Below are 22,817 nucleotides of genomic sequence, written 5' to 3'. Positions count from 1 at the left end.
ATTATCAATATTTCTTGAAACCTATGCATGCATGTGACAATTTAAAGCTGTTTGTACCAGTTTTCTTGGGAAACTAACATGGTAAATTCAGCTTTAAGCAAAGTCTTCTGATGATTGATAGAGCTGCACCCTTAATTCAAGCCATTTAAAGAACCCTTCAGATCAACATGAATTATACGGGTCCAACGTTGCTGCTAAAACCAGGCCAGTCAGGCGGGAACAGCCAGCATTAAAGCCAATTTCCTCAGCTTAAGAATGGCCGAAAGGCTAAACTGGAAGCTTTTATTCCGTTGTGTGAAGGACTGGCTGACTTCTCTGCGTGAGCCATTAAATTCTCTGCATGGTTCTCCAGATCGGAACCAGCGCTCAGAACACATGATGAGCTGCAAATAAATCCCTGAAAACCGGCTTCTCCATTTAAGATAAGATAAGGGACCAAAAGGTTCATCATAAAGCAACATATAAGTGGAAAAAAGCATTTTTATTTTAATGCAAGGCTAAAACCAAAGTAAGAGAAGCACAAGGTGAAATGCAGCACCAAAAGAATGAAATTAAACAGGCTTTAATATTGTTATGAAAATAATTTATTTCCAGGGTAAAATAAAAGATATATATATTGCCATACAAAAAAAGTGTAAGAAAGGGGACAATTGCAAAGCTGCAGCTACAGAGATGATCGGCGCCAACATCGGCCTCGTGTTGATTCAGAGCCAGACCGACGTACACAGTCTCCCGTGACAACGTTGGAAGATGTTTCAGATATTTATTGAGCCAAAAAAAAATAGGAACGTACAACTTTTACCAGTGTAAAACGGTCTACGGTCTGAGACACACATCTGGCGATTATGTTCTATATAATTTACACTTTATTGTCAATTACAGCGTAACACACTCTGGGCCTAATGATAGAAATATATTATCTCTTTTACAGACTTGTCACAAAACACAAAGAAGTAGAACTCTTGAATTTCTTTCTGGCTTTTCCACTATGTGAACGGGTCCAAACAAATATAAACATTCTTATTTTATCATCCCTTATTAAGACATAACAGGCTGAATGAACTGCAGATAGAAAACCCACCCCGGATCCCCGCTAAGCCCGACGCCCGACGCTGAAGGAGGAAGAAAACTGACGTATCAGACGTGAATTGCACATTTGCCATAAGACGAGACTCGACAGCAGCTGTGTTAGAACCTGGCCGGGGATCCAGCAAAGGGAACATTTACATAAGTAGACCTTTGACACCAAGCGGGCTGGTCCGGGCAGGCAACCGCGGTCACCTTTCGACCATTCTTACCCCCTAAGACGCGGCGGATCGTGTAAAGCGTCAGGAATTCTTTCCTGAATTTCCAGCCCCGACAGTTCGGCATCCCTCTGCAGTTTTCAAGTTATTTTTGGTAGATGCAGCAGATGCGAAGCTAAACCGCAGCCCCTCGTCCCGAGTGCGTCCAGTATCGGAAATCCTTGGCGGGTATTTTAACAGATGACGGTGACGATGAACCTACTTTACGCTTCAATAGAAAGAAAATGAATTTGGGATCGCTGGGATTCCTCTGCGATACATGTGTACAGGGCCTACAAGTGTTTTTGGCAGTCCTGTTTGATACTGGTCCTCAGTTGGGAACTCAAACCCCCCCCAATCTGTGCAAACATACTGTGTCTCTACGGAGGATCGAGTCTAGAGCCTAGACACCTAAATTAAACAACCGCTTCGTTCTCTTTCAATACAGCTCTCCAGGCGAGCTGTATGACTGAGCTGCTGCCGTTTGCCGCGCACAGTTGCAGTAATAATAATAAAAAAGACAGTTAAACAGTACTAAAGTCGTCCTTTAGCGCCAAGGTCACAGACTTTCATCAGAAACTCTGGACGACACCTCGCTGATATGTAAACGACCAAAACCGACTCTAACAGGCTTAGAGGAGGGCTACAGTAATATAGACGGCCTTTATCAAAACATTATTCCTTTTAAGCAAGGAACATTTGACAGAATATTAAAGTAACAAACTATAAAACCGACTCCATGTTTTCACAAAACTCGTGGTCCTCGAGGTTATATATAAACTTTGTCCTGTCCACTAGTTTGGGGCCTTCCGTTAGAGACGGGTAAAACTCAGCCTGTGACGTGTGGCCCTCGTGGCTCTTGATGTACTTCCTGTAGTTCCTGCGTAAGCAGTACCACGTGGTGGTGTAGAGGAGGAAGGCCACGCCCTTCAGGATGATGGCCAGGCTCACATACAGGTGCCTGTAAGATACGTTGTTGTAGAGGACGCACGCGCCCCGCTTGCCGCAGTCCGAACTCCAGAAAAGGCAGGTCGAGTCGATCGCAGCGCCGAAGATCAACGGAGGGGGGATGAATCCTGCAAAACGGAAACAAAGTTGTCTGTAGCCTGTCGTCAACCGCAGGAACCTTACGGGGAACCTTTGGAGGCAGCAGCCCTGTGAACCCAGAGTAGCCTGTTGTCAGGCTGTGGGATTGTCCAGAGATGGACCATCGCAGGACCCAGTATCGTACTGGAAATGGCGACATGGAATCAGAAATGGAAAAAGCCTACGGCAGGATTGGAAAGAAATGAAAGAAACTAATCCGACTGTGACTTTTGGAACCTCTCTGGCAAGATTTGCATAATCTTCCTGGGACTTTAGGCTGCAGAAGTGCACAACACCGGACCACAATAATCACTCTAATACGTTCCACAACCTTCTGAATTCAGGTTTTGTGGTACCGGTCCCCGTTTGGGGCTGCAGTTACACGCTCTTTAGCCAGATGCTGGCTAAGCAGGAGGCCATTCGGAGGTACTGCTTCGCTTAATTAAGATGTAAACTCTATAATTTTTCAGTTCAACCAACTCAAGTTCTTCATCTTCCCGGAAAAAACAGCCGGGAGGGAGATTAGGTCGCTGATGTTCCCTGCGGGGCGATCGTACAATAACCATCAGAATGCCAACTGTTACGCAGATATCGAATACTTAATACTTTTTTCCCATATGTGCACGCTGCATTTAGCACAAGATAAATGACGCAATCACCAAATTAGGTCTCTGCAGCTCCAGTAACCTTCTTATGCTGCATTATCCAGACTCGAGCTATCAAACACAAACGTGTTATCTGATGAAAAAAGTTCTTACCAAGCAGTCGCAGCAAAAGGAACAACACTCCCAGCGCGTATGATTTCAGCTCAGGGCTCACAGTCCTGAAAGAAAAGCAGAGATGGGAATAATGTGTCGGGCTCTTACTGAATCCTAAATGGATCCACGGGTGCAGAGAAAAGAATACCTGATCAGGATGATGACTGAGGGAGTCTGGGCCATGGCTCCCACCAGGCTGCACACACACACCACACACAGGAAGATGAGGAAGGCCTCCTGGCAGCCTGGCATCGGACATTTCCCTGGGAACGCTGTGGCGAATTCACCCTCGGCCAATACGCAGGAACATCCACTCAGGTTCTATGTAGAGGAAAGACAGTGACCAGGAGGAAGCCTGTCAGCTCTGCTGTTGAAACATAAACCAAATGTGTCGCCTCGATGAGTTTAACCGAAACTTTAACCCGGGTTTTACGTCCTCGGGTTATAAAAAGAAACCTGATAGCAATGCTTAAACCTCTACGCAGCAAATGCCGCGTTGGTACCATGCTGGGAATAAAGCGACATTCGTCTTCTGAGGCTGAGACTTTTGTTCTCTGGATGATGAAACAAACCTCAAGAAGCAAAAGTGGCAGCGTGATGTTGAGCTCGTGTGCTGCTGAGCTCAGAGGAGGATTTAACATGAAGGAAAAGTACCCAGAACTAAAGGAAAACAAAGGAATGGCAAGACCAGGATGACAAGGCCAGCACTGACCTGAGTGATAGTGGATCCAGATCTGCCTGTGGGTTCCTGAGAGTTCCTGCTGGTGCAGCCGGCGAAGCAGGCGGACAGGTAGGTGACTCCGTTGGAGCCACACACGGGGCTAATGGAGGAGTTCAAGCAGTTGCAGTGGCTGATGCACTGGGCCTCTGGGATCCTTCCTGCCTGCAGGGTTCTGGTCAGAAGGGCGAACAAAGTGAACACAATGGCTTTCTGATCCCATTCAAACATCTCCATGGAAACAGCAGCGGCTCACGTGTGCACTCAGGCTAGTCAAGAGCTAAAGCTAGTCTGATAAAGGATATATGCAGCTGATCTCCATCTGGGACTAAAATTATCATTAAAGGATGCCAGATGCTGTTGTCGGCGTTTCATACGGGCGACGTTGAAACAACCAGGATTTTACTGGCTGAACCTAAAGCAGAGGACGTTTGCCTGTTTTGCAAAAACAAATGTTTTCTTTTTCCCCAGCTACACAGAGAGCGGGACGCAAAGCCCCGCCGCACATTAATAACTAACTTTGTGCTGCAATCAAATTGGCTCTGGGCACCCAGAGGAGCTGAGGGTCACTGCAAATGGGATTTTTATTTGCACGTTTAAAAGCTCGGAACGGTCCTCTCACTCCTGCAGCCTGGTTATTAGCGACCCACCTGCGCACTGCTGGTACGCAGAGCCGTTACCTGTTGTCGTAGCTGATCGTCACCCCGGCGACGGGGCCAGTGTCGCATCCCAGGAACAGGAAGGAGACGTAGCAGGCGGTGGAGATCAGGTTGACCAGCATGGCCATGCGGATGGCTCCCAGCGCCGACAAGTTGAGCTTCTTTACCAGCAGGCCGCCCATGAAGATCCCCAGACAGGCGCACGGAATGGCCGTCATGCCTGGAAAAGGGAGCACAAACCGGGTCGGTTACGATGGAGACGTGTCGGAGCGAAGGGGACCGCAGCGGCGGCAGACCTAAGAGCTGGTTGGCCGAGGTGGTGGTGAGGTTGAACTGCTGCTCCAGGTATTTCCCCAGGAAGGCCGCGAAGCCCGCCACGACCGCGATCTCCATGCAGGCAGCCAGGATGATGCAGGTGAACACCGGGTTGGACAGGAGGTGCTTCGTCACCTTGGGGATCACTAGCGGAAAGCGAAAACACGGTTACACACTTGGGCAGCAGCGCCGCTGGAGTTGGGAGTGTTATAAAGATGGCGGCGCGCCTGGTCGCTCTCATTTAGCCAATGAATATCAGGCCCGGATCATTTTAGCAGCTAATCCTGTTGCTGTAATTGCATTTTTACAGTTGGACAAACACGTCCACCAGCTTCAAGTAAACGGTAATAAAAATAATAAATCAATTAGGCTGTTTAATCCGTGTAGTAGTTCACATTTAGACACTGTGTTTCCTGCACTCACCTCTGAGCTGCTGACAGCAGGTGGGGCTGTTGGCTGGCTCGTGGCTCCGGAGGATCCCGTTGCTGCTCGGCGTCTCGTTGTCCGAACTGAGAGAAGGAGGAAGCATAACGTGCTCGCTGTCCTCCCCCTCCTCCTTGTCCTTTGTCGGCAACGAGTGGGGGAAGCCGAACATGAAGAGAGCCGAGCAGAAGAGTAAGGCACCGCACAGCAGGAAGCCGACCCACCAGGCCCCGATCCACCGCGGGTCGTCGGGAGTGATGCCCAGTTTACCTGCGGAGAGGCCGGTGGAAATCAGTGCTCGGCAGGCACAGAGGATCAAAGGAGGCCAAAGCAACGTCAGGACTCACTGGTGTCGATGAAGATGGCGTCCACGTAGAACTTTGTGCAGAGGGAGCCCAGGATAAAGCCGCAGGCAGGTCCAAACACCAGCGTAGAAAAGAGGATCCCTGCACACAAGCATTCACCAACTTTAGCTTCACCACTCAACACAGTATGTTGTCCAACGAGCCTTTAAATGCTTCAAAACATCTAAATGCAAAGTGAATCTTCAACGGTTCACTTAAAAGAAGAGACGTGAGCAGAGGACGGCGGCAAAGGTGGGCGATATAAGAGTTTGGACAGTGCTAATGAGGAGTTGCCTCAAACAGAGGCCCAGAGACCGTAGAGTCCCCCCAGGGACAGGGTCCCGCCTCTGGGGCACAAAGGCCGAGCAGATGCATTTATCAAAGACAACAAACAGGCCTGTTTCAATTCAGACTCCAAATGAGATCAAATCATCCTCCGACTTCCTCTCAACTGCTTCCTCCGGTCCTCCGGCAGCATTAAAAGCCTCCCTTTATTGGCTGCAGGTTGGCCCGCACATACAGTGCCTTGCGAAAGTATTCGGCCCCCTTGAACCTTGCAAACTTTCGCCACATTTCAGGCTTCAAACATAAAGATATCAAATTTAAATTTTTTGTCAAGAAACAACAACAAGTGGGACACAATCGTGAAGTGGAACGAAATTTATTGAATAATTTAAACTTTTTTAACAAATAAAAAACTGAAAAGTGGGGCGTGCAATATTATTCGGCCCCTTTACTTTCAGTGCAGCAAACTCACTCCAGAAGTTCAGTGAGGATCTCTGAATGATCCAATGTTGTCCTAAATGACTGATGATGATAAATAGAATTCACCTGCTCTGTGATAGTCTCAGGCTTCTGTTTAAAGCGCAGAGAGCATCATGAAGACCAAGGAACACACCAGGCAGGTCCGAGATACTGTTGTGGAGAAGTTTAAAGCCAGATTTGGATACAAAAAGATTTCCCAAGCTTTAAACATCTCAAGGAGCACTGTGCAAGCAATCATATTGAAATGGAAGGAGTGTCAGACCACTGCAAATCTACCAAGACCTGGCCGTCCCTCCAAACTTTCATCTCGAACAAGGAGAAAACTGATCAGAGATGCAGCCAAGAGGCCCATGATCACTCTGGATGAACTGCAGAGATCTACAGCTGAGGTGGGAGAGTCTGTCCAGAGGACAACAATCAGTCGTACACTGCACAAATCTGGCCTTTATGGAAGAGTGGCAAGAAGAAAGCCATTTCTCAAAGATATCCATAAAAAGTCTCGTTTAAAGTTTGCCACAAGCCACCTGGGAGACACACCAAACATGCTCTGGTCAGATGAAACCAAAATCGAGCTTTTTGGCCACAATGCAAAACGATATGTTTGGCGTAAAAGCAACACAGCTCATCACCCTGAACACACCATCCCCACTGTCAAACATGGTGGTGGCAGCATCATGGTTTGGGCCTGCTTTTCTTCAGCAGGGACAGGGAAGATGGTTAAGATTGATGGGAAGATGGATGGAGCCAAATACAGGACCATTCTGGAAGAAAACCTGTTGGAGTCTGCACAAGACCTGAGACTGGGACAGAGATTTATCTTCCAACAGGACAATGATCCAAAACATAAAGCCGATAGAAACATACCCCAAGCGACTTGCAGCTGTAATTGGAGCAAAAGGTGGCGCTACAAAGTATTAACGCAAGGGGGCCGAATAATATTGCACGCCCCACTTTTCAGTTTTTTTATTTGTTAAAAAAGTTTAAATTATTCAATAAATTTTGTTCCACTTCACGATTGTGTCCCACTTGTTGTTGTTTCTTGACAAAAAATTTAAATTTGATATCTTTATGTTTGAAGCCGTAAATGTGGCGAAAGGTTGCAAGGTTCAAGGGGGCCGAATACTTTCGCAAGGCACTGTGTGAGCATGGCGTCTGCACTTTTGTCGTTCTAATGCCAGGAGCTGCCACTTCATGAACGAACGTGGAGGCTGCGACTAAGCGATCGGCATCGCAGGAGTGCGGGCTGCCTCCCCGACCCCCCGCGCGTGGAGGGAGTCCACACACGGGGGCCGTCTCTCTCACACCGCTCGGGAAGATGCCTCGTTTGGGCGCGGCCGGCGGCTAGAATGCGACATAAGCTAAAATATTTAAGACTGAAACAAAAGGAAAAGGGGGCTTTCGTGTTTCCTGTCATGTCGCTCTTCAGGAGGAAGCGGTTGAAAGGTCCACGTGATGACAGTTGGAGACTGGAGCTTCACCTCTTCCTTCTTCAGTTGGTTTCGCAAAAGCTGCTGAAATCTCACGTCAGAACAAGCTGGAGTGATGGGCCCAAACTAGGTCTGAACTGTTAACAGCACAGGAAAGAGCTGCGGTGGCCATTTTCCATTAAAACCGCCAGATCAATCATACTTTTGCTGGTGGAGAAACGCTGCAGAAAAACATGTTTGAGTGTTGTCTTCTCGTAGCAACAACGTCGCGCCGCCTTCACCACAGGAAACCGCAGAACGTGGTGATTCAGTGTGTGAAATGATCTTTCAAGGGAGATGACGACTCACCGAGGAGATGTTTATGTGGAAAAGATTACTGGTGTTTCAGAGAACACGGCTGCTTATCAACCTGCTGCTTCTGAGAGCACGGAGGAGGAAATTCGGAACGTGCCGCTAATGCCCACATGAAAGATGCAACTTTTTTGGGCTAGAGCTCTGCGGAAGGAAGAGCCCGCAGCAAGATCTGCTTCTTGTAACAGGATTAAGCTAGAACGGACATGAACTGGATGCCGTAGTCAAAACAATTAAGAAGCGGCGCGAATCATCAAGTCCGGCGTTGCTATGGTGAAATTCTCCTCTATTTGTTGACCCGTTACCAACCAGGCTTAAACTTCTTAAAGTAAACGTATAAACACTTCCACAAAAAACAGAAAAAAAGTGGGCAAATACATTTATTTAAAGCTATTTTCAAGGAATACAAAAGTGGTAAAAAAAAAAAAAATCTTTTGCCATTTAGGTGCAAACGCATATGTGATAAGATGAGTTAGCTTGTTGCTAATCTGCGCGATACAAACCGACCAGATAAACAGGCCTCACCGATGTGCTACTGATTGCAAAGATGAAGCAACTGTTCAATATTTTACATTTCTATCCTCTCATCTGCGTCCGTAAGCAAATAAATCATTTCGCCAGTTAGATTCTTTTAGCGGAGACAAACAGAGGAGATAGCATAAATGTCATGCGGCCATAAATTAGAGCCGATTTGGGCGAGATCAGGTGGAGGATTCCCCCGGGCACATATCAGCTTTCCCCATCCATCTCAGCGTTACAGTGATGTTCGTCCAAAGTATATCCCACATGCCCGACCCCTGCCCTCAGCTCAAAGATGAAGCTAATCCTGCCTGTTAAAGATCAGGCCCGAGTTTCACATGTCAAAACAGCGACGCCACAATAAAAAGATGATTATTTTAAAAGGGGCAAAGCTTAAAAAGCAACATGGTCGTTGCAGTTCTTGTTCCAGAATCTGTCCGAGCCTCTTAGCGTCCCCTAAATTGCCGTGTCCAGGAGCATGCCAGATCTAATCCAATAACATAGGACCATCGTTGCTGTTGTCTCCTGCTAATTTGTTTAGAGCCCAACAGAAAAGTGCTGCTGCCGAGCCTTGTCCTTTTCCAGATGCATTAGCCCAGGGGTTGTCAGCCCTGCCCCACAAGCTCGCTCATCCGGGGTCCCGCTTTTCTTTGTGAACTCTGGTGTCTACCTGGTAGAACCGGAAACTAATCCACAGAACCGACCTGTATGCATGAATATCCTCAAAATCTTCCTCTAAAGGAAGCAAAGAAATATGATATAGTATCTTTCCATCTTATTTCCTTGTCTCCGCCCTGGTGGCTGAATGGAATCACAGCGACCTCATTCTATTGACCTTCCTCACTTTTCGCTTGGAATTCCTTCTCCCAGATAATCCCCCTCAAATTGGTGTAATAATCTCCATCACTCTGAGAGCAGGGAGCCGGGGTGATGATGGGGCACCAGGGTGGCGAGTGTGAGCGGCCTAAACGGATCAAACACAGTCCACTGCCCCCCCGTGAGACCTGCCGCTGAGATCGGGTCAAATGATGAAAGCATGACCTGCCATAGCGTTGACAGGTGAAGGCTTTGATGATCAAGAACCATAACATCACTTCCTGCTAACTAGCTTAGCCTGAGCCGACTTTCTAATGAGGACCGCCGCCCTGCCTGCTTGTTTTCCAGTGGAACGCCGTTCAGCAAAGCTGTTTGGAACACTACACACGCCGACACCATTTCTCAAGGTCAGACAAAGTCAGAGGCGCTGGGAAGGTTATTTGACGACTTTGAATGGAGGCAGGCAATTAATTTGCTGCCAGAGTTTCAGCAGTGTTTGTTCTCAATCTTCAGACCTCAGGCACCAAGCAGGGGCGACGCTTGAAATATATCAAAAGGAAGGAAATTGTTTTGCTACCTTTAACGAGCTTCAGACGTAGAAGATGGTGTATTTATGTGGCTTTAAGTGAAGGCGTTAACCACCAGTATTACCAGTAGTTGAGCTAAGCTAATTGTTGACGTAGAGCTGTCTCTTTATTGTTACGATCATCAGTCCATCCCGACTCTCCAATTATGTAAATTCAGCTCTGCTCACGCTGACAGGATTAATTAGAAACAGGTAGCAGTTGAGCTTTTAAGGTGAAGTCTAATTGGACGGGATAGCGAGGTTATTACAGGCCACTAAATCTTCCGTGATCCGTAAGAACGAACAGCATTAGACATCAGGCCTCGCCACAGGAAGCAGCACCAGCTTTCACGATTTTCAGTTTTAACGTCAGCATCATCACAAAATGCATTTGCCAACAGAACAAGCTGCAATAAACAGAAATTTATGGCTAAGTGGGTTTTTTTTATTTGTTTTTAAAACAGTGCTTATTTCCCAAAACCAAATGGTGCTTAAACCGTAAGAATTCCAGCCAAAACCACCTCAATATCACCCAGTAAATAGGAGATTCTGGTCGTCTGATCGTTCGGACTCGGGTCAAATCATTGTTAGCGTTGCAGATTAATTAGTGGAGGAAGAAAAGGGCTGATTGGTTGATAAGCTGTGCTCTGCAGTGACCCGGCTGCCGTGACCTAAAAACCCGGCCAAAGCTTAAAGTAGGCTCTCAACTCACAGTTAAATGCCATTACATCAGGATCATCCCTCTCGCCCTTACGTCAAATCACCGCCATATTTGAAGCCACGCCTCTGCACGTGCACGCCGTATGGATGGGGTATAAAAATGACACGCCAGCTTAACGATACGTTTAAAACTATTAGGATTTGGGGGGGTTTTGGACTGGGGATGAGCAAGCGGATGGGCTGGTGGACACACCAGCTTTTTTAGCCCCTCCACCCCCCCCTCATGTTGCATTAAGCTGGGCTTCGGTCTAAGCCTATGAGGTCATGGCCCGAAACAGGAAGTCAACGCGATAACTTCATTTCTCTGTAAAGTTGAAACACTTTAGATAAGAGTGTAGCCTGCTGAGAAGATTAATCGTTTGGAATGTGTCGCCATACACCATTATTAACACCCAGAATCAAAGCAGAAAATGGCACGATGTTGACATGCTTTTGCCGATTGATTTATCTGATTTGCTCCAGCTTCACATCGTCAAGAGAACTAAAAAAAAAAAAGCACATTAATGAGGCTGGTTAGCTGCCATGCTAAACCTGTGGGTTAGCTAAAGTGCCCCAAAAAAAGCAGTGGGAAATAACTGACCTTAACCTTAATAAGAGTCTAAATTCACAGCCTTCTGTCATCAGATTATAAAAATAATGGGCTGTAATGTGATCCAGATGCTAATGTTGGTATGCACTGCTCACAGGTTGTGGCTAAGCTGGATTGATCCGGGCCATTTTTCCTCTGTTAACATCAATGCAGAGTATTCTTTATTTCCCTTAAAGGGTGCTTGGGCTGCCTGGATCCCAGAGTTCATATACACGCCCTATTGCATCTGCAATTTCGCGTTTCTTGCTTTAGCAAGGTTTCGATCAGCTGTGAGCTAGAAAACTTGTCAAAAGGGACGAAGCACGCCACAGTTTTGAAGAAGGAAATGAGGCCTGAGCGGTTTTGCTCATTTCCTTCACCGCCAACAGCAAATCCAACATGTAGAAAGTATTAGAGAGTTTTGGCTGAGCTCAAGCTGCCTATAAGCAGGCTCTTCATGCACCTTGTAGGTCAATGGCATTAGGCTGCAATAACCTGCCACGCAGTCACTTAATCTTTGGTCCAATTAACCTTGTGTCAACACTCTCCAACTATTCCTGGAAGCAGAAAAAGCTCTAATTAACCTAAATGACACCCTCACAGAAGGCCATTTGTTTTCATTTCATACGTGAGGGATTCAAACCCGGACTGCCAGTTAATGGAACGGGACTTGTTACTGGGACTGGTTGTAAATGACAGTCATGGGATAACAGTATTTCAGCGGGGTTGGTTAACTGGGGGTCAGCAGAGGAGGAAACAGAGGGACAAACTGATGGCACGACGTGCGTGGGACTTCATGTAATAAATCGAAGCCTTGTCAGCCAGCTCCACCACAGCGCTCTGTTTGTATTCCTGCCTCAGATGTTTTCTTTCAGCCCGGAGCGACCCAGAGTCTCCATTGTCGGGCGGCCGGGTGGTAGGATGGCGGCCTGAAAGGGGCCGAAAGCGTTTACGTTTGGAGACACAGCTGCTCCATTCAACCCCAGCGGCCTGGAGAGGTTTGGAACTCATTGACAGCTGCTGGATGCTGCTCCTTTGGTGGATGACGTGGCCTAATTATCAAGGCACAGACGCCAACGTCCCATTTCCTCTATGATGATAAACGTCTGCTTCTGCCACGAGATTTAATGGCGCGACAACTGCGCCGCATCCTGAGGAAGGAGGTCAGATAACTGCCAAATTCAATTGAAAATCTCCCACAGAATCAATAACGGAGCACATGGATCACATGACTCACGTGACATGGCAGGTTTGAACTGGAGCATTTGACAACTCCACGAGCAGATACGGTTGTTAGCATCGCTAATAAACGAGATGAAATCTAACTTGGAGATTGTGTAGAACAGGATTTTGCAGGGCGTTATGGGAACGCTACGGGAAGAGTTGGGAGAGCAGGTGAGAGCAGCTTTTACCCACTAGCACCTACTCCAATCTCCTCCTTTTTAGGGTCTTCCATTACATGCTACAGGGTCCCGTGTCAGTACCGACTCAGCAGGAATTTCAAGCGAACGGAGTTGAGTTTCAAACATGACAGAGGGCAGGACATCGATGGACCAGGGGGTGGGGGTCACTGGGTGACACCCTTCACAAGAGTCATCCAGGCCGTGTGTTTTAATAATTTTTCTGTGAACCTGGTAAATAACCACATGATGGCCCCACCCATGCTGCCGATGTACTCAAGTGGAATAGAAAATGAGCAGCGGTGAGCAGCGCTAAAACTGAGTAATGAAAAAGGGCTATTAGCTTTGAGAGTTTCCTAATTCCCTATCTATACATCTATCACAGTTTTGCTATCTATTTTTTTAAAAAAAAGCTGTAATGTGACGTCAGCACGTTGATGACCACTTGTGGCCGCTGGGGGCAGCATAGAGCATTACAGTCCTGCTCTTTATGCTGAGATGTTACGCAGGGATCCTGTTTCACTGTTTTTAATGAAACACAAAGGCACTGAAACCTTCCCACACAAGGAGGGCTCCTTTTTACAGCTCCTTAAGGTGACAAACATACATGAACCCTAAAGTTGTAGGACAAAAAGGCTTTGAGAATGAAATTAAGACCTAAAAACCATTGCACTACTCCATGTGCCTCTATGCCCACAGCACAAGATGGAGGCCTTAATTGTTGATTAGTGCCTCCCCAAATTGATCAGAGTCTATTTAATAAGGCACCATTAACCCTCCCGCTCTGCCATAGCTGATATGGGGATTAAGTGCTGTAAACACTCTTGAGTAATCCTGGGAGCCAGGAGAGCAACCACTCCCGCTCAATCAATGACGCTTCGGATTTGTGGTAAAGAGCGAAGACCTTGTCCAAGGTTGCGTGCCACATACGCAACTGCTCTTTTTTTTTTTTTTTTACAAAGAGAATATGATCACTGACCGTCTCCATTCATGTCAACAAGAACAACAAAAATCCCCTTTTTAATCAGGAGCGGCGGATCCTGACCCAGATAGCACAGGAGAGGCCGCGTGGCTCTCGGGATCCGAGGGAGTTGAAAAGGGGACACATGCCCGTCCAGGTCAGAACCTCGGGGTGCAGCCGTCCCGCTGTAATCACAAGGGGCTTGATCAGATGGCACGGCGGCGTCTGGAGCGGCCCGATATCTTACATCTAACACACTGGGCCAGTTCCTGCAGAGGTGTGACCCATTTCATGGCTTCAGAACCCAATTTTCAGCTGCCGCGTGCTCCGGAAGGAGGGGCGAGCCCTTGATGAGGACACCAGAAAAAAAAGGATACCACGTTTCGTGCAGCGGTAGAAATCTGAGGGGCTGAGCTCAGTGAGACGACCGTTTATCTTCTTGTCCCTTAATGGTCATTTTCTTCGCTGAAGAAACAGACTTTAAGTAGCTCTTCAATAATAATTAGAGCTGTCTAAAGTCCTCTGCTGCCTGTTGGTGTCCACAGGTGTGACCCACAAGCCCCTGGCAGCAGGTGAGAGACACACACACGAGCCAATGAGCATCGGGTGCCTTGCTCATAGGCTCCCCGGCCTTGTTGACAGCAAAAACAAACTAATCCAAACTAGAAAATCCCACCCCAGCAGCGGAAGCAGCTTACGACGACAACAACAACACAGATACACGAGTGCATTTTATCCATAATTTAGTAGAAAGGAAAACTCGGCAATAACAGGAGACGGTGGATATCCTGTAGACACAAGGAAGAGCAGCTGCGAATACTGCAGATCTGAGGAGAGGGGGGGACGACAGGCAGCCCAACGGTACCGAGATTAGCGCACCACACGGGGGTAAAGCTACATCAAAGTCTGATGAGCAAACTGATGAAAAACGGAGCATCATTTATACGTCCTTTTGTTTTAAAACGCCTGAGATTTAGACTGCTTCTTCCTGAACATGTGCACGGTTTCATGGGTGCCGACCGTGTGCTGATAAAACCTGCTACTTTATCGAGACGTTAGCGTAGCCTGCCTGCAACACTATCCCTCAAACCCTGCGGAGCGACCGGAAGAGGTGACTCACTTCAAACAGCCAAATGACCAACCGCCACCTCGCCTGACGTGGAGCAGAGCACACCACACCAGGTCCACACCTCCGGAAACCTCCCCATCCAATCAGAACCATGTGTGCTAAGCATGTGCGGCTAACAGATGGCTGGACTACAACGGGAATAAAAAAAACAGGGAGGGATGAGGCAAACTTTGACCCAGGATACTCTCTAAAGGATCACACCGACTTTGCGCTGTCAACCGCAGCGCCGTTAAGGGCGAAGCCTTTTTCTGGCTCTTGTAATTGCCCCTCAGACCTTTTAGCGATGAGCGCTGATTAGCTTACAGCCCACTGTCTGCTGTGGGCCAAGTGGACACAAGTTAATCTCATGTTTATTGCCCTCCCCGGGCCTGCGGGCTAGGGCAGCAGGCGTCGGTGAGCTGCAGCAGACTGTGGAGCGCCACCGTGTCACACACGCCGCGCGCCGTCCGCTACGGCGCTGATGGAACATTTACCAAAACGCCGTTTGTCATCTTGAGATAAAACACACCGGCGTTGCTAGGCAAACCCAGCGCGCAGCTTATGGCGGGGAAGGAAAAACCCATTTAGAATCTAATCCTTCAAGATGACATTAACATGCACCGAGTTTAAGTAGCTTATATAAACGCCCTGCTGCAGTAGTCGTTTGCAGGAATGTTGACAAGTCTCTCCAAGATCCGTCCGAGACCTTTGTCACCGTGACAGGGGCAATTATGAGCAGCCGGAGAAGAAATATATCCCCATAGAAGATGTAATGAAACGCAGCAAAACGCTAGCATGTAAAATCTGGCGGAAAATTACAGCAAGGCATTCCATTGGCAAACAGGAAAAGAGTTGGTAATAAGAATGGCAAATATTTTAATACTTAAGCTCTTCAGGTATCTGGTCACAGGCCATGGCAGAAGAAAGGGGCCTTTGTTCTTCCCTACAGCTAGCTTGCGTTTCCTTGTCTTTGTATAAGGGAGGGAGAGAGACACAGCGACACAGAGAGAGAGAGAGATGTCGCCACAGCTGTTCTGCCAGGCTTGTGTCCACCATTAAATACGAAGGGCACTTCAAACTCGGCTGTTCCACAGCTGCAAGTTCAACTGTTGTCTGTCAGAGCAGCATTTTATGCTATACTCTTTCTCACCACTGCATCAGAAAGGTCACTGATTCCTTGTTGCACATCTAGGAACGTAATCTTGGAGTTTTTGTGCTTATCTACTCAATACTTGATTAAACTGTATTTTCATGTCCTTGGCAAAATAAAAATACATTAAAATAACATTTCCCTGATGAATTTATGAGCATTATATATAACAATTAACGTTAAACAATGAGCCATTTAAACAGCTCTGAAACCTGCAGGTTCCAACGCACAACAACAGCCTCCCCAGTACGTTAGTACAGTATATTTACGCAGGCAGGGGTCCTGTGGGAAGAGCCAGAATTAGCAGTGGACAGTAAAGGTCACGGAGCAGTGGGAACAGTTTCTGTTAGCGCAACGTCTGTCCAATCACATTCCTGCTCTTTGGCCTGATGGACGCAGAGATTAGAAAGCAAACCAAAACAACGCGCGTCATCCGGCGCATAGTTTTGCTTGGCTGGCCTTTAAAAAGTCTCTGGTTGGGTTTTAACTCGGTCCTTTGCAACAGTGACTCGTCATAGACCCACACAGGAAGGTCTGGGAAGCTTCGGACCGCGTGTTTCGCTGCAGGTCTGCAGTAAAAACAGCCAAAGCTGCCGGGGGAGTTGCCTTTCACATGCCTGTGTGGTATGTCTGCAGGTCCCCGCCCACTCCGACCCACCTCATGGCTGACTGGTTGGCATTCCTTCCCCGCTGTGTAATTATGGCTCTTCCCCAGGCGTCTCAGTTCTGCTCTGGCACAAAGGGAAGGGACTTACCCGTAACGCAGGCTAACACTTTTCACCTGGCCATTCAGCGCTGGCTCTAATTTTAACCCCCAACGCATCACAGGGCAAAAATGTGCACCGGCAACGGCAGAAAGCAACACTGACGGAGGGAAGGAGGAGCAATTACATGGGGTGGTTTTGTTTTCCAGCTCAGCCTAGACCTAAAATTAAAGAATATAAAAGCCTTGTAAAACTCCGTCCCCTACTGGGGGTGAGAAGACGGTTCGAGAAATTAAAGCTGCCAAATAGGCCCCATGCACGGTGGCAACCCGACGCAGTTTCACTCCGCTGCCGTTGGGCCCGTAAACTGTTCCTGTTCTCAGGTTCTAAAGGCGAGCCGCACCTGCGACGGCAGCAGGAGGACACAAGTGACGCGTCGGGGTTTTCCCCAGGTCCAGCTCGGATCCATTCTGACTCATAACAACGTCGGGCTTGTTTTGTGCTTGTGGATTTACAATTAATGACCAATAATCTGGGACCGAACGCCCACAGCAAACAGCTTAAGACTTTAAGCAACGCGTCCTCGTGAAGCTAAACTGAGGAATGATCCGAGTTTCTTTTTTTTCAGTCGGTGGAAGGAAATCTCGGGCGAATTCTCACAATCTGCTCCATTCATGCGGCCGGGTCACATGACCGGCTGGCAGCGGCAGGATTAGTGCGATCAGCTGGGCGCGACTCAATACCACATTGTTCCTCATGCGGCTTATCGGAGGAAGACAGAAGTAGCCACCACCCGTCCGACGCATGCCAAACGCCTCCATCCTTCGCCATCCACTTCCTACTTTAAGCTGTGTGCCACCTCGGTGGCGCCGTGATGTCAACGCCGCCTGTTGCACTTGCAAAGCCCCCCCCACCCCCACGCACACACGCACAATAGCAATTAAACATCAGTTTGAGGCTACAGAGGCTACGTTTGCAGGTCACATCTGTGTCGGAGTGACAAAAGGTGGACGCCCGACGTGCTCCTGAGGGAACTGATCGCTGGATTTACTCCACTTGGTGTCTCTGCACAGGGGCAATTAGAGAAGGAAACGCCACAGGGCAACAGGAACCCCCACCACGAGGAAACAGACCGTTGAATCTATTTGTAATTTTTTTTTAAATGGATGAAAAATCAACCTGGTCTGTTTATGAGGCGCTGGACTGACCAATAAAAAGACAAATAATGCGATTAAAAACGTGGTTTTGACGGGGTCAGGCCCCTTCTCCGCCTTTATCATCGATGCCACAGCTGCATTTACCCCGCGAGGGGCAGCTCGGGGGCATCTATGCTTCCATCATCATTTACAGGAAAACACAACCGGACCCAAATCCTCTCGCTCAAACTCAAACTCACTCAAAACGCAGCAGAAACATCCAACCGACGTCCGCCCTCTTTCCTACCGACGCCGCCGTTGCGGAGATTAAAAAAAGCTCGGACCCCGTCGACCTGCCGCGCCGGCGAGAAGCCCTTTGCCACGGCGTGCAGCGGAGGAGCGCACAAATATGCTGCGACGACACTTTTTCCGGTTTCTCTGGCCTAGAGAGATCGAGTCGGCCTGGTGAATAATGCATTTTCATCAGCTGTGCTATGTCCTACCTATATAGAGCGACGAGTCTTTCTTCTTCACGTGATCGTCGATATAGGACACGCCCAGGGGCTGCACCGGCGTGGCGCCGATGCCCAGCAAGACTTGGGCTCCGATTAGCAGCAGGTACATCATGTTGGTGTTGGGCTTGTTGGCGCAGCCCGCTTCCTCGACCAGCTGGGCCTCCCTGCTGGTCATGTTCGAGCAAACGTCCCAGCCAGCGTCAGTCCTCCACATATCCACAATCTCGTACTGGTTCGTCAGAAACTCGGGCAGCGCCGAGAGGAGGGCGCCGAGCGCCATGATGACGCCGCCGCATCCGATCAGGCGGGGTCGGTGGGCCTTGGCCCCGAAGTAGCTGACGAACAGGATCAGCACCAGGTTGCCGATCTCAAAGCTGCTAGCGATCACGCCCACGTCGGCGCTCTGCAGATTGAACCGCCGCTCCAGGGTGGTCAGCACGCTCACCTGGAAAACAGGAACAGGAACAAAATCAGACAAACAGGCATGACGCTAAAAGGGCTACGCTAACTCCAGCTTTATAAATGTTGTGTTTTTCTGATCCCGCTGACAGGATTTGGCATTTGGAGGGTTAAACCCTCGCGTTCCCACAGTCCGCAGTTTTCATCCAAGTATCCGACAGAAACTGGTATGAAACCAAAAAGCCTCCACATCACTTTCAAGCTTCAAAACAGACATTTTCATAAACTAGCTCCCTTCTGGTGGCTTGATAATGTGTTCAGATGTTCCACACTGCGGCTCCTCCCTGGAAACAGGCCTGTTTCTGATTAACTGCACCCTGCAGCATTCAGTGGCTTCCGAAGAACAGTTTATCACAACCATGTTCAGCAGCCGGCGTCCTCGCCGGGGCTCCACGCCACCAGCGGCTCCCAGCTGCAGGGAACGCAGCGCTTTCCTGTCCAGCTTAATCATCAGGCTGCATGTGGTCAAATCCATAAAATGCCATTTGAATGAGCTGGTCGTGGCGGCGAAGGGGTGCGTGGGAACAGATTTCCTGTCCCGTGTGAACCACGTTGCGGATATTTTCAGATCGGTCCCGAACTGGCCTCTGAAAGGGCACCTCCATTTTCCACTTCCAATATGGGCCCAGTTGAAGAATTCCGCACAAACATCCCGTTCTGGGACTCTGTGGCAAAAATGGATCAACATGTGGCTTCGCCACTTGAGGGCTTTTTCCGTCAGATGTGCAAATAAAGCCGAAGCCTCTCAGACCGGTGTAACAGCAGGGCGAGGGTGGGTGTGGCCGGCTGTGGCGGTAATAACGGCTGCAGGAGGAATACGCGCAACGCACTTTTGAGGCCTGTAACCTTTGAGCCTGGCTCCGAGCCTGGGTCCAGGGTGGCCCCCGTCGTCGTATCCCGGCATTGCTGTGCGAGAAAGGTTCGTTTTTCTTTCTCTTGCTCGCCTAAATTGGATTCACAGCAACAGAAAGTGAAAGCGTTTCATGATTTTTTTTCGGTTTTGCTGGGACCGGGGACACGCCCCCGCACCCTGAGAACACCCTCGCCCTTTCGAGGTTTGACACCCCCGTCCTCTCATTTCCTGGACCCGACTTTCCTGCGCGAACAACGCCTGCCCCACCAGTGTTGCGCTCCCCCTGTGGTTATTTTCCTCTGGATTTTCTAGGAAACACAAGCGACTTCTGCTCTATTTCCGCAGCTGCTTTGAAGCTTCAGCGAGTGTTTGGAGAAGAGATTCCCGGCGTGGCTGAAGGGACGGAACACTTGACAATGAGTCACGACTCCTCTGTCCTTTGGGTGTCTCCTCACAAACGCGAGGGCCACGTTTACGCCCCGGCCGGCTCCACCCGGCTGTGGTGTCTCATTTAGTTCTTAAAAACGATGCCAAGTGCCAACAAACTGCTGACACGTCGGCTCGGGCTCCACACACACACGGCAACGCTGCCCCAAAGCGGAGTCGCTCCCATCTAATCCGAACCCTGCAGGAGGCTGATTGAGCTGCTTAACTCTCAGATCCTTCGCGCTCATCAGCGGTGGAAGCACAAGATGTTTTTAAACCTGCACGAGGCGGCCAGAGAGGTGGCCAGAAGGCTGGTCAACTCCAGAGCAGGTCACAGATTCTCCGTTTTCCTGGGGCCGCGTGACGTAACGCTCGGGAGAACAGGTTTAGCGCCAGGAATGCCGACCAGGGCGCAGCCGAGCGCGGACGCTCGCTCCTGTGAGTCGGGATGTTTTAGTGATGAACTGGCGCTTCGCGTGAAGAGACGGCAGAGGTTAATAAGTGATTTAGCAACCTTTTTGCACAGCTTCACGGGATATAGCATGCTAACGATTGACTAGAGGCTCGCTGAGGCTCTTTAATCATCCATGATCTGTTTTTAAGTTCTGGGAAGCTATTTTAGATCAAATCGTGCATATCGACACATTTCGCCAACCTTTTTTTCATTGAAGCTAACACATTTATCAACAAAGGGTTGTTTTTTTTTTTAAATTGAGCCAGTTTGAACGCACGTTGGCAGGTTCAGCCCAGGTGTTGGCTCACTTCACAGCTCCAGCTCTGAAGCATCAGATTTGGCTCTCAGCGCAGAGGTGTCGGTGGCACTATAGCCGAGAGATCTGGCGCGCTCGGGCGCTGATGGATGCACTCGCGAGCGGCTTATTCAAATTTCGAGGTCATATCGTTCCCGCCGACGACTGCGCGAACCAATAAGAGCAGAAAAACGCGTCTGCCGGGAGTCTCACCAACATATGGATCACATGATTTATCCTGCAAACCTCTGGTGTAAAAGAGAACCACGCTGCTCCTCTTGTGACTAAACTTATGATGTTAAAAATCTGCAATCAGTCTATTCCCATTTTAAATATTGGTGCAGATTAAAGCTCTGTTGTGTGTGTGTGTGTGTGTGGGGGGGGGGGTATTTCAGAAGTGATGTACCCTCTCTGTTTACATGCGGTCAAGCTGCTAATCCAGGACGCCCAACAAGTGTCTTGTAATAAGCAGCTCAGAGAAAGCGAGAGGAACCCGAGACTCCAGTTCTGGCCTCCCTCTGCCAGCGAACACCTTTAAGTCCCATCATCCAATCATCAATCCAATCATGTAGCTTCCTAGCTCGTTGCTAAACTCGGCAGCAAATGTCCCGACCGTGCAAATTAGCCTGAAGGTAGATGATCTGACCCCCGCGGGCACGCGAGTCAGACCTGGACGACGGCGAATGCAAACCCCACTGCACACTGCGGATTTATGGCCATGACTGTTTGAACAGGTGCTCCACGCCGCAGCGGCAGAACAACGGCAGCACCTGGTCTATCAAAAAAAACAAAACAGAGGAACAAGACACTCAGTTTCCCCTGATGTCTGCTGTAGGAGGCTGGATGCTCTGCAGGTCCTCTTCGGGAGAAGATAAGATGTTCCACTCCAAATATGGCCGAGGACTTCGGAGTTTAGTCTGTTAATTGAGGGTGACGCTCGGAGAATAAACAGCACTCGTGACAAAAACGAAATAGTCCCGGCAGATGCTCCAGGCGGTGCAACTTCCCTGGAACGCTTTAAAGACTGTCTGGGAGCGACTCGGGGAATTCAGGGAGCTTTATCCTTCAAAATATTGCGGTTAAAGTTGGCACAATGATGAAGAGAAACAGAAACAGGTAGAATATTAAAGCAGGATATTGGAAACACACGGTGTCCTTGACCTTGAGTGACAAGTGTGGCTCAAATCAGCCAATTGGTGCCCCAAACTAAGACAATTATAAGAATACAAGAGACTTTAAGCCCGCTAATGATGAATTAACACATGATGCCAGGAAGACAAGCTGCACAAAGCCTCCGCACATCAATTAACCCGGGATCAGAGTCAATCCTGAAGGGTTTGCGCCACCAGAGAGGACGTTTCTGCCTGGCGTCCCGTTCCGCTGCAAAACTGCCACATGCACAAACACAAGTCCGCCTCTGACCTCCAGGGTCTCGGTCCTCAACAGTCAGCAGCCCCGAATTAGTTGCACTTACCAGGTAAGCTCCGACGGTCCCCTGTGCCAGCATGAGGGCGCATTCCGATATCAAGAATATCTTGATATTTGAGAAGCAGGATGGGTTTCTACGCAGCGCGTCTCCCTCCAGCCCGTCCCCGGAGCTCTGCTCCGGGTCCCGGTGCTTCTTCACCTGCATCCTCTGTCACTTTTTACCCGCACAGCACTGCGAGAGAGCGGAACACACTCGCTATACGCTCCCCCCCCCTCTCTCTCTCAAGGCTGCGACCGCGGCGTCATTGTCGTCGCGGCCCCCCCGTCCGTGCGATTTATGGCGCTCACACCTGACGAGCTACGAGACGCACATCCGAACTCCGCGGGGCTCCGTCGCTCGACTGCGCCTGAACATTGCCTCCCCGCCGCGAACACGTGAACTCTGTCAGCGTGCGTGTGAGGACGCGCAAGAGGGACGGACGCGCGGTCCGCCGGCGCGTCGCATGTTCCTCCCCGCGGTGGGTTTGGTGAGTTTGTTGGGAGTCTGGCGGCTGGAATCCACTTCTCTTGCTCTAAGTCCCGTCCTTCCTGACTGCCCTGTACACGCACAA

The 22,817-nt window shown here is 49.1% G+C and overlaps 1 protein-coding gene across 1 annotated transcript; it reads right to left on the bottom strand.

The window, feature by feature from the left end:
* Positions 1–561: 561 nt before the first annotated feature.
* Positions 562–22,817, bottom strand: slco3a1a (solute carrier organic anion transporter family member 3A1a). Its single transcript, XM_057052518.1, has 10 exons — positions 22,253–22,817; positions 18,280–18,736; positions 5,590–5,688; positions 5,243–5,512; positions 4,801–4,965; positions 4,526–4,724; positions 3,840–4,020; positions 3,276–3,448; positions 3,128–3,192; positions 562–2,359 (listed from the first exon to the last, which is right to left on the bottom strand). Exons 1-10 carry the CDS (start codon positions 22,409–22,411, stop codon positions 2,007–2,009), a joined length of 2,121 nt encoding a protein of 706 aa, XP_056908498.1. The 5' UTR covers positions 22,412–22,817; the 3' UTR covers positions 562–2,006.

Source organism: Takifugu flavidus, chromosome 13, assembly GCF_003711565.1.
Source record: "Takifugu flavidus isolate HTHZ2018 chromosome 13, ASM371156v2, whole genome shotgun sequence".
In the NCBI taxonomy this organism is placed as follows: Eukaryota; Metazoa; Chordata; class Actinopteri; order Tetraodontiformes; family Tetraodontidae; genus Takifugu; species Takifugu flavidus.
Note: the sequence above shows the minus strand (reverse complement) of the source record. Positions and strands in the feature narration are given on the sequence as shown.

Coding starts and splice junctions, on each gene's coding strand:
- slco3a1a (XM_057052518.1), bottom strand. CDS start 22,411: ATGCAGGTGAAGAAGCACCGGGACCCGGAGCAGAGCTCCGGGGACGGG. Junction 4,021..4,525: donor ACGATCAGCTACGACAACAG/GTAACGGCTCTG, acceptor CCTTCTGACCAG/AACCCTGCAGGCAGGAAGGA. Junction 2,360..3,127: donor CCTTTTGCTGCGACTGCTTG/GTAAGAACTTTT, acceptor TCCGTTTTGCAG/GATTCATCCCCCCTCCGTTG.